Source organism: Hippichthys cyanospilos, chromosome 12 (genome assembly GCF_059441005.1).
Source record: "Hippichthys cyanospilos isolate Australia breed blue-spotted pipefish chromosome 12, RoL_Hcya_1.0, whole genome shotgun sequence".
NCBI classification, from domain to species: domain Eukaryota; kingdom Metazoa; phylum Chordata; class Actinopteri; order Syngnathiformes; family Syngnathidae; genus Hippichthys; species Hippichthys cyanospilos.
In genome coordinates this window covers 9,713,496-9,725,842 of record NC_142380.1, presented here as the reverse complement: position 1 = coordinate 9,725,842, position 12,347 = coordinate 9,713,496, and the positions used below count along the sequence as shown (strand labels likewise).

Below are 12,347 nucleotides of genomic sequence, written 5' to 3'. Positions count from 1 at the left end.
AGAGCCCTCACTAGATATTACCTAAATCTTGAGGCACTTGTGATGTCATTTTTAGTTGACAGGAAGTAGAAACATTTCTTTTTAAAGGTCTTAATTCTGCATAGGAAATGAGGTAGCAAATTGACAAAAAAACAAACAAAAAACAAACAAAAAAACATGATATTAACCTTTTACTGCTGAAATAAACTAAATAAGTTTAGAATGCATTTAAAGCTGTAATATGCATATTTTTTTAAATTATTTTTTATTGTTTGTATTGTTTTGTGTTTGGACTTTATCTTTCACTGCATCAACCTGCTGTCACTGCTTCTGTCCAGGGTCTACTGATGAAAATTAGCTTGGAACTATCTCTGGGCTTGGTTTTTTCATATACGTATTTCTTGCACAATATCCCCTTTAAATACAGTAAATGAAAACTAAAAATAAGAAGGGATCATATACTTATTTAGACACTTCCAGCAGTGAAAAGGTAACACTGTGTCTATAATTCATTTGATGACTTTAATATTATGTATGTGTACAGTTAATACGTTTAAAACATGTTGTTTCCATGACTGGCTCTTATTCGAGTCTTGAGCACATGCAATGTCATTTTCAGTTGACAAAATCTAAAGTTTTTACTGCCGAAAATCAATAAATATTGATATTTTTTATGGTTGTGGATTTCGATTGCAATTTTCGTTTGTTAATGATGTTAACCTATTGTGAATCTAGTTTTATACTGTATTGACAAGCTGCCAGTAGGGCCGTATTCTAATTTCAAAATACTGTATTGCTGTTATCATCCTAATACTTTTGTAGACTGATAAATTTGACTTTGAATGTTCCACTGATTTGACGAATATTAACCCAGTTACAAAAACGGATCCATCCTGAACTTTCTGCAATGCTGATCGGTAATTAACACCCAGAGAGTCCATGCAAGTGATAAAAAGACCCTACGAGTCCTCTCTGGAGAAAAGAGGAGGTTGGAGCAGGGCAGAGGGCAGCAGATGTAACGCATAGCATATTCTTGCATATCTCGGGGGAGCATTTTGACCCGCCTATCGATATCCTTGCTCTTCTTCCTGTTCCCTTCTCCGCCTTTCGGCAGTTTGGCAGAATCATTAGCATTGATCCATCGCAGGATACTCGGGACACCCTTTTTCTTTATAGTCAATATATATCTCTAACCAAGACTGCATTTAGCTACTAAGTGAGATTCATAACTTTTTACTTTTGATGTCGTTTCTCCCTTCAACTATCAGCCGCTGCTGCTCGGCGTCCCCATTCGTCCGTGGCGCTTCATGAATTTAAAGGAAGAAAGAGGAATGATTCTATGACCATTCAAGCTCGATTCCACCAAAGCAGCACATTGCAAGGAAGCAGATGGTGCATGTCTGTCATCTGTTTAGGTAGCAGGAGGCTGCAGGAGGTGACTAAGAAATAGGACAGGAAAAACAAGCAGACCTTTGACGTGGCCGCGGTCGACATTTCGGACCGACTCCAAAGCTTACAACATTTCAGCAGCTTGTGTTGTCCTTCCGTCGAAAGGGACTCCTGTGGGTTTGATTTATCAGCCAAGGAAATTGCCACTGGTAATTGCTTTTCGGCTGTGGGAAAGTGGAATATGTAATTATAGGCGCAGGTATGGGGGAGGTGTCAGAGTGTATGTGCAAGAGAGATAGTGGTTAAAAGCGCAAGGAGAGGAGGAAGCAGAGGGGCTGATGGATGCTTGATTACGTGTCTGACCATCTGGATTGCTGTCATCGAGATGCTTAATCCTATTTACTTGAGAGCCTGTTTGTGTATTCCTATCTATGTGGAATTGGAAGCTTTTCTATTGGGTGGGTGGCTTGGATGTATCAGATTCCTGAAGTGACAAAAATGGATAGCAAAACATTAGCTAGGGTGTGGACAAAAGTTTCAGGGTTTTTGTCCGGCTGTTGGAGTCAGGATGAAATAAACCAGGCATGTCCAAACCACGCAAGTTTTTGAGGTTTCTGCCCTCTCGACACACCTGATTGAAACGATCAGCTCATTAGCAGGCTCAGCGGAAGTCTGATAACAATCCTGATCATTTGAATCAGATGCATTGGATGGTGGAAACATCAAAAACATGTAGCTCAAAAGAAGACCAACATCAGACTCTGTAAAAAATATTGATAATTGTTTTACAATGTTTGTGTTTCTTTGTTGTGGTTTTATTTTTTTGTCATTAGCCAACAGAAAAATACAACCCAATTGACAATAACTGATGGAATCACTTATAAACATTTCAGCAGAAACCAACAACATTTTAGCTGAGTAAGTTCCACCAAAGGGGTCTGAAGCACACAAAGCCCAGTTCTTTTGGTCTCTTTTGGTCTTAAAAAACAATTCACCAGGGAGATGTCCACAAAGTATCCATTTGAGATGACAAAACCAGTTTAGGGTCCACTCTATGGGTCAAAGTAGCTATCCACAACATCATTCTATCAGGCGCTACTAGTTGTGAGAATTTTCATTGACTTCTAATCAATATTCGGTTAGGGAAAGATCCTCCTTGATTTTACTTTCCTCTCACTAAGACTGGTCAATATTCACTATGTGTTTTGGGACGGCCCTTTTCAAATTTTGCATGCCTTCTGCACTGTGCCCAAATCAAAGTGCAATACGGCTTGCTTGGACTAGCACTCCATCAAAAACCTTGAACCTTGAACAGGAACACAGCCAATGGATCTCCTGCCGTGGACACATGCCAAAGTTTATATACATACACAAACAGACACTTGTGTCCCCATCCACACAACATAATCAGAGAAGCAGAAGCGTGGCCACTCGCAGATCGGCCTCTCTAATAGTCGGTGCATTTAAACAATTACCGCTAACAAGTCCTTATTACCCCCCCTCGCCCTGCCCCTCCTCTTGATCCTGCCTTCTAATTGCTACTGCTGTTACTGAGCAGGTCTCTGCATAGTTATTAGACAGGAATCATTACAAGCACACAGAGCCACATCGTGAAACGACGCACACAGTTTAACGCCACCGTCACCGTAGACTTGTGGTTGTCGGCAGGGAGTCGGCCGTGCAGTGTGCTTTTCACTTACTCTCTACCCGATAGGGCGGTATGTTTATCCTCCTCTGGTGACGGGCTGTCAGAAACACAGCAAACCTTACCGCGCGTCTGCACGCCTACTAAATCACCTAATGACTAGCTAGCTGAGGGAAAAAACCTGCGGCTTTAATGAGGACGGATATAGTGGCCCCGCTGTCTTTGCCACTATCTCCTCTTTCAAGGCACTGCAGATGTGAAAGGCGGGGAACAGTGGCTCTCACATCACCACGTTTGTGTGGATGTCTTATGTTTCGCCACTGAGGGAGACAGGAGAGGATTCATGCATGGCTGGAATCACCCAGCACTCCTTGACATCCTGACTTTTTAGAACGATATAGTTACCATATTTTTGGAGCACTGGGTACACCGTGTTAGGCGCGATGAATAAGGCTAGTTTAAAACATTTTGAAGAATAAAGCACACCAGTTACAGGGTGCTTAATCCTTTTTATTGTATGTGTTATATGCATCTATGCATCCATTGTCTGTAGCTTCTTATCCTCGTTTGGGTCGCCGGCTAGCTGGTGCTTAACCCAGATGTCTTTAGGCAGTAGGCGGGGGAAAACCCGGACCAATTGCCAGCCAATCACAGGACACACAGAGATGAACAACCATTCACGCACCCAATCACACCTAAGGACATTCTAGAGCACAGGCGATAAACTCAAGTCCCGGGGGCCAGATCCAGCCCAGCACATCATTTTATGTGACCCACAACATGCTGATTTGACTTCCAAGTTTCTGGCTAAAATACCGAACTCGCAAGTTTTTGTTCCCAGTCTTTATTTTGAACAGTTTTTGCAGGCCTCTGATTTGAAAATCTGTGAAAATTTATTCCGGCCCCATAACGACAATGTGGCCAACGATAAAAATGAGCTTGAAACCTCTGATCTAGAGTGTCCAATACAGCTGCCATGCATGTTTTTGGAAAGTAGGAGGAAGCCAGATTGCCCAAGGAGAACCCACACAGGCTTGGGGAGAACATGTAAGCAAGAATGAAAACAAGAATGCTGGCATTTTTGTTTGATTCATTTCATGCAGATACAAAATATCAGGTAGCGTGTCTCCCTTGCTTTTGTTCACCATGGAACTGCATTGAATTTTTTGAGTGGGGAAGAGGCTCCTCTGACAGACTACGAAAAAAGTTTGAACATCGCTAATCAGTCTGGTGGCTGACGGTTGTTTTATTACATTGACTGAAGCTAAAGCTATTTTGCTTGACAGGTCAAGAGATGTAAACAAGTAAATGCACTCAACATTATTGTTGTCAGATGAAAGAAATAATCATAAATAAATATTTGTCCACGGGAAAATATTCAAGAATCTGGCTTTTCACAATAATGAAATTGAATAACCTACTGAACATGAAATGTGTTTGATGAACATATATTTTCCTGAAATTAATTAATTAATCTAATAATTGTTTCCTCCTAGAAGGATATTTTCATGTTTGTTTGTTTTATTTAAAATCTCGAGCACACTCTGAAGTTGCTTCAAGTACCCCCAGTGGTACTAGTACCTGCGTTGTTATGGTCCTGGTTGACAGTCTGGCCTGGACTGAGAACCTTCAATATTTTTTTGTAACAGCAGTTCTAGATCTTTTCTGACATACCTTATGTGTCAGTTCATAGTTTTGGGGTTCAGGGTGATTGAGGTTGAGATTATTGTTAGTGCTATGTATTTTGTTCAAAGTTTATTCACTCAAATCTTAGCAAGTTTTCCTCATTTATGCCTTGTGCTGTGGTTATTCTGCCTGCCCTGCATTCTTTTTGATGTTTTTTTCCTTCTCTGGCTTAATTTCATGATTAAATGTGAAAGCTCTGCGGTCCACTCTTCTTCCATTGATCTGATCATTTATTTTCCATATCCCTCCAGAGGACCTGCTGCCATTCGGCTTCCCCAGTATCGATATGGGCCCCCAGCTGAAGGTGGTCGAGCGCACAAGGACAGCCACCATGCTGTGCGCCGCCAGCGGTATCCCCGACCCGGAGATCTCCTGGTTCAAGGACTTCCTGCCTGTAGAACCCAGCACCAGCCAAGGTCGCATCAAACAGCTCAGATCAGGTGAGAAATTACCATTTTATTTTCCAGCCTTTTTAGTTATACAAAAAGCAAATAAAACTGCATCTAAAGCTTAGCAATGCTGTTGTGAAAAAACCCTGTTGCTCTAAATTTGGCGATTATCATGCTTTATTTGTGATTATGATGGGGAGATTACATGCTCCTCTCTAACGCTGAGGGGATTTACAACCTTTTCAAAGCCAATTTTATGAATTTGCTTAATTCTGCAGCCAAGGGGAAAGTCGTTGTTTTTAATCAACTTTTGGGATCTCACTGTACTTAATAGGTGCCTTACCCTTGCCACGTAATATTTCAACTGCAGAACACAGATGTGCCACAAAGCAACTCATGCCTCACAAACCCACTAAATTAAACATGCATCACAGAAACAGCTTAAAAGCAAAGGTTATGGAGTCAGGTGACTTCTATATTGAAATGATGCATTTGTTATCTATTGCTCACACTGAAATGACATGAAACGAAAGAATGTTTGCGTTCGGAGATAGGAGAGCACGCGTGTATTGACAGGCAGATCGAGGGATGAGCATTTTGCACTAAAGACAGTTTGCTCAGCTTTGTTTGCGCTGTTCTGCAGAGACCACGCGGTCTCTCCTGGAATAAGTAGACAAGCATTCCTCAGCTATTTTCCCTCAGCTGTCCTCAGGGGTAATGAAAGTGATGGTGAGGCAAAATCACTTTGCTGTATCTCAAACCCACATTCTCCGGGCTAGCCTGTGCTGCCAGCTTCGCTATCTCGCTGTTGTCGGCTGACATACTTCACTGATCACTCCTGCCCTTTGTCAACCTTTCATCTGCAATCTTCATTTGTACCACTGCAGCTTGAGAAACCTCCAAACATTTCTTCAACAATTGACCTACCTTGCTGTCAAATGATGGACCTAAACGGATGGTTTATTTTCGTTTGTTTTTTTTTAGTTCGTTTGTTTTTTTTTAACCCACACATGCCTCATGATGCTAATGATGCACAATGCCAGTCTGCTCCTTTCTTAACACTGTTAGTTGACAAGCCAAAGACAAAATAGCCAAAGTAAATTTCAAAGTGACAGCCAACGTTATTCAATTTGTCCTTTGCTGCTTGCCAAACTCCTGAGCTATGCTGAGGTCTCACGTAGTACATAGCTATCTCACAGAATATCGCGTACTTGATCATCTTCTATAGTATATTTCGTCTAGCCTTCTATGATAGTTATTTGGGCTTTGTTAGGAGTTACCCAGACACGACGCTGATTCACAAGTGCATCGTGTTAGGCCAAGTATCACTCCGATGAAAGAGTATCAAGACAAATTGCCACGTACGATTCGCTGTGAGCTTTAATGGGATTTCAACTCAACAAAAGCGCTACAGAGCCGAGCAACAAAATATGCTGTATAATGAACCAAACGCTGCAGTGAGATGCCTTGGAGGAAATCAATTACACCTGAGCGATGCACAAAATAGTGGCACAATGTTGTGTGGATGACGCTCTTTTAAGATCACTTAAATGAGGGCACCTTCCAAACTCTGCCTCTGATTTTGGAGACGGCTGCCAGCTCTCACTGGATCACAGCCAGGGGTGTGTTTGGGGACATAAATGTTGTTTTCCTTTTTTCTTTTTCTTTTTTGAGACGTGGAAGTATTCCTGTGGCCCATATGGGTGATGATGAAAAATTGTTTTAGATAACTAGATTCTATTTTAGAAAGACTCCATATTTCCGGAAATAGAGTTGCAATCAATTTCTGTCCCTCAAGGCGCAAAGTACATTAATGCATTCCATCGGGCTAATTATCGAACTCCATTGTGCCCTTTTCGGGGCTGAAAAGGTTCCCTAGCTGTAAAAGTCAAGTGTCAAGGGTACATAAACAGTGCCTTTGAGGATTTTTGTTGTTTTCCGAAGGACAAACCTTTAATGGCCCAGACAGTATCTATTTGTAGAAACATACTGATGGCGAGTAAGGAACCTGGGTCTGATCGGTGGGGATTTACCCCTCTTAATCCACCTTTTAATAGAAACCATCAATACTAAATAAAGATGCAATATCACACAACACAAGTGGGTGAGGTACAATTGGAGCAGTTTAGCATTAATGTTTATGTAATGGCATGACAAACACACAAATTTGTCATGCTGACCAGTGATGCAGATTATTAAATGTATTATTTGCTCCAAACATCTTTCAATTGTTGAATCTTGCTGTAACAGGTTTGCACTGAACAGCCAATCAGATGACTGGAAATTCTTGTTAAGCTCAAATTTGATTGTCAACCCTATATACTCTTGAGAATCAACTGATACAATTTCACGGAACAGCGATTAGAATTTGGGTTGTAAATATCGGTCAGTGTTTCGGTCAGCAAACGAGGCCTCGGAACAGGAAGCAAACCTGCATGTGCTGAAGGCATTCCTGTTGATGGAAACATGGCGCATTGGAGAAAAGGTCTTTTCCAAAACCAGTTCAGATGCCAGTCAGGTGAAGTTTGACAATCTGTATGTCAATATACTGTATGGAATACGAGACTAAGAGTTACAGAGTTTACCAAAGCACTTAACGGACTTTGACACCCACGGCCAAGCAGATGGCCTGCAATATGGCCCCGGAGGTTGACTGCTGGGTAATGGATAGATCTGCCTTACCTAAGAATTGAGGTGTGGTTAAAGGTTGGAGAAAGCAATTTGCTTTACTGATAATACTGCTTCGTATTATGCAAAATAAATAGACAAGGTTATTTTCGTATTTTTGGCCAAACTAGATTGATACTTTCGCCTTTGGTATAATGGAATAATAACAGGAAGACAATCAACTCAAGGCAGTTCAGTTTTATTTATAAACCACTTAAAAATAACCCCAGCGAAAGCAAAGCGATGCACACAATAAAAATTGAACGTAAAACATAAGACAATTAAACATAATTTAAAGACAGTGAAACAATAACAAAGATGAAAACAAAAACAAACAGATCACTAAAACAAGTGTAGAGTCTCATGCTGTGTTGAAAGCAAAGGGATAAAAATGAACAGTGAGGGGGCTTGACTAATGTGCACGGAGGTCATTTGATACTTTGGGACCAGCAATAGAAAAAGCTCGATCCCCTCTGAACTTCTACTTAGACTTTGGTGCCTCCAGGAGCAGCTGGTCAGATGACCTGAGACAGAAGTTTCACCTCAGAGAGTTAAAGTGGGGCAAGAGAGACCATTAAGAGATTTGGGCGGGATTGGAGTGTCAGATTTGGTTCAACAGTGGAAGAAGGCTGCTTGGATTTTTTTAGAATGGTTGTTCTTAGTTCTTAATCTGTTTGATGTTCAAAATATGCTCCACTGTGAATAAGTGAAAAAACACATACAACCACTTTTCAAAGTACCAAGTAGGAAATGGAAAAAGTATCATCGATGCAGAAGGTTCAAACTAATCGCGTTAACACTTCATTTCAGCCTGTTAAACTCTCACAGGGAAGCATTCTCCAAATTACCTAATCATATTGTCCAAATCAATTAGGCAAACTAATAATAATCATTTGTAACACCAGCACTGTATATCTGTTTCACAAATCATATTAAAGCACTATGATATACCCCATTGTGAATATAGAAGATTTTTGTCGTTAAAAAATTCACTTCAGCCGAGCAAACAACACATGCTCAAATATGGTATAAATAAGAATCGTCACAGCAAGGTTGATTTTTAATATGCACAGAAATGATGAAATCTACCTTTGGCACGTTGGCGATTTAATTGTTTTATGAAATATGAGTTTTTTACTTCCAAAATTTCTAAGCAGGATGTAAAATGTCTTGACTGAAGCCACGCCCATTCATTATGTTGTCAAAAAGCTGAACCCATGATGAAAAAAATAACAAAAATGCTAACTTGTAATAGAAGTCAGAGGTGGTGTGAATAGAGAAGCCAAATTTAATGGTTTTACTTACATCAAAATGAACTGGAGAGCCAACAAAGCAGAAGATGTGTCAAAACACTTTCCTCAGTAACGCTCAATTTTCCTTTCAAATCAGTCCCCTCTATTTACCACTACCCATAACATAAGTTCCAGTGATTAATTATGTACTACAATGTTGATTGGCCGGCAGTGTGCTCTCAAACGCACATTTACACCACTTGGACATTTCCTACGGTAAAACTTGGTAACTCATAAACGAAGTGTTGCTGTTTGCTTGGCTGACTTGGTGCAAAATTCTCCTCCCCAACCTGAAAAGAAAATGAAAGCAAAAAAAAAAAAACATGAACATCTCCTTGGGTAAGGTGGGAGTTTATTTACTCTTGCACGGTCAGTTTAGATGCGATCCAAGGCCTTGTTATCATCCTATTGCCCCTCACAAGCCATTTTTATCTGCTTGGGCGGGGCCAATGCTGAGAGCGCAGAATAAAGCAAGGAGTCTCAATAATGCAGCTATTAAAGACAATAACACGTAGGGGTGTGTTTGTGGTGATAAATTAACATTGTAATAAGATTAAAAGCTCCAGAAAGTTAAATATCCATGAGACCAACCCTTCAATAGATTTGATAACAAATGACATAAAGAATGATAGTACACAAATACTGTATAGTCTCCCAGCATTTACATAATTGCTTATATTGAAGATAACAACATCAAGTGATTCAGAGGTGTGAATTTACTTACTTCTGTAAAAGGATGATAACGTCCTACCTTCATGTGTTCCATTTGAGCCTCTACCGCTACCAATATCATTTCAGCCACATTGAAGTCATGATACACCTTCCACCATTTTACAGCAACTGGGTTGACAGAGATCAAATCTCAGTCTGGCTCTTTAAGCAGCTTACTCCCCCATTTCTCTTTCCTCGACTTTCTCTTTTTGTAGGTCATCCTATAACTGACTTGCATTGTGATTGACCGCTGCTTGTTTGTGTATGCGCAGTATGCACCCACAGTGACCTTTGCACCAGACACAAGTTGTTACGCTCTTTCTCAGGCTCACCTCTGCACTGTCTGTTTCTACACCTGACTACACTTGATTTCTGAAGAGAGCAAAGCTCCATGATTTCTTAATCCCGTTCATCGCAAGATTTCTCTGCATTGTGAGCGAAGGGGGATATAAAAAAAAAAAAACAAGAGAGAAACAGGAGCGCCATGAGCTGTTTTTCTTTCATGTTTCTGAAAAAATAACTCAGGTGAATGATGGATTGAGCTTGCTGAACCTCTCAAAAATGGTTGAAAGAATACAAACTTTTTCTCCCCTGGAGAACAATGCTTATAAGCGACAAAATACGCACTTGCGAGGTGTTAAAACTCTTCCGATTAGTTTTTTGAATTGATTAAATCATGTACAAGTCGGATGGAGTTCAAACTGACACAGTCCAACATTAGATTTAATGTTTTGTGACTGTTATCTTCTCTACACAGCAGTACAACACTACATTTAATTTAAAAGGGAAATACAAGCAAAACGATGTTCATTAAACCATCATTATGCAGCTGTTTTAACGCTACTTGTAATGCAGAGTAACACTCAATGTAATAGTCCACAGCAGTGGTTTGTGTAAGTTATTTCATGACTGCAAATAAACCTGAAAAGCTATTTCCTATGCAAATATTGTTAACACTTCAGACGGGATATTTTTTTTAACATATTATTATTATCAGTATTTGAAAAGGTTAGAAATAATAAGATACTGAATAAATGTTTGATGCAGTTTTGCTACTTGGGCGCATTAAAAATGCTTTGGGCATGCTTTAGAAAGAAGGTCGACAGCAGAAAGAGATCCTACTTCAGTAGGAAGTAGGGACAGTTTGTTGGCCTTTTGATTTGCCGCAATTAAACCCGGATCACAAATTTTTACAGGAGCATTTGCCTCCTCCCAGACAGAAGCATTTGTCTCACTCTGAAATTAATGAACAGCTACAAATGAGGATCTTAAACACAAAGATGAAGTAAAGTTTCAGCCATTCTTATTAAGACACATTTGCTTTTTTTGATTGCTTTCCTTGACATATGTCACACAAACTAAAATGCTGTATAGTGACAAAATATATTTAAAGTCAAAATTCAAAGTAATGTGAGAATTAAAAAAAATAGATTCACTGCGAAAAAAAGTCAGAATTCGAAAAGTGAGAATAATGCCCCCCAAAAAAAAGTGAGAATAATGCCAAAATTTTACTATTTTCTTTAATTCAAGTTGTCTTTGTTGTTAGCAATACAATTATATTTTTTAGGACAATAGCTAGAAAAATAGCCATTTTTATGATTTGGTTCTCACCTAAATTTAAAAACAAACAAACAAATCATTTCATCTTTTTCACCTCCATTTTATTTTCTATCTACAAATATGACATTCACATAATGTATATCTTAAGATATATATAAGGCATGTGTATATATTTATAAATTTATAAATATTTATAAATATTTACATGTAAGATGTAGTATGTAAGATGGCTACATGCTGTATAGCTCATGTATAGTAAAATAATAATAATAATAATAATAATAATAATAATAATAATAATAATAATAATAATAATAATAATATAAAGCATTTTTTGGTATTTACAGCCATGCTCATACTTTAGTCTAGCATGTATAAATTTTCTCCTGAACTGTAGATATATTTAACCAGCCTCAGGGATATAATATGCCTCACTGTATATATGCTAGATCTTGTGTGTGTGGATGCAGTGGTGTGTATGATTGTGTGGGTTTCTTTTGTTCTACAGTTAGTGTGTGTATGGTGTGTGTGTTTTTGAATTGTTTTCCTTTTTTTTTTTGGTTTTTGCTCAGCGCAATGCAGCAGAGTGTAAACCTGGTTATGTACTTCCTCCTCAGGCTTCGTGTCAAAGTCGGTTTCGGATGAGATGAATGTGACACGGTACGCTGAAAGAGGAAAAAAAAAACCCTGCTGGTAATTCAAAAGGCCCGTTAGCAAGAGGGGGAATAAAGTAGCTGTAAGAATAGAACTCTTTGAAACCAGATGAAGAAGAGAGCACCTGACAAATGTTGGGAATAATTTTAGTTTAGGGAGACACGGAAAGTAGTAGGTTGAAAATTGAGGAAATAAAAGAGGCAAGCGGATGAGTTAAAGAGCATCATTGGGATGTTGCTGTGGGGACTTTGTGCCACTTAGCTGCTAAAAAACAAAAGGAAATTTATATAAGTGTCTCTTCAAAGTTTACAAAAAGTCATTTGGGGACTACTTTTTGATTCACAAACTTTGTGCATTCATTTGGTGTCACATTTG

The 12,347-nt window shown here is 39.3% G+C and overlaps 1 protein-coding gene and 1 long non-coding RNA gene across 7 annotated transcripts in view; one reads left to right on the top strand and one right to left on the bottom strand.

Annotated features, from left to right (window-relative positions):
• LOC148414778 (receptor-type tyrosine-protein phosphatase S-like) overlaps positions 1-12,347 on the top strand; it is a 92,934-nt gene that overhangs the window by 33,521 nt on the left and 47,066 nt on the right. For all 6 annotated transcript variants that reach the window (XM_088428615.1, XM_088428613.1, XM_088428614.1 and 3 more), the window contains exon 5: positions 4,951-5,139. In XM_088428615.1, coding sequence (XP_088284741.1) covers positions 4,951-5,139 — 189 coding nt within the window. The remainder of the gene's footprint in view (positions 1-4,950; positions 5,140-12,347) is intronic.
• Positions 7,939-9,901, bottom strand: LOC148414779 (uncharacterized). Its single transcript, XR_015867359.1, has 2 exons — positions 9,799-9,901; positions 7,939-9,337 (listed from the first exon to the last, which is right to left on the bottom strand). It is a non-coding gene; the product is annotated as an uncharacterized LOC148414779 (long non-coding RNA).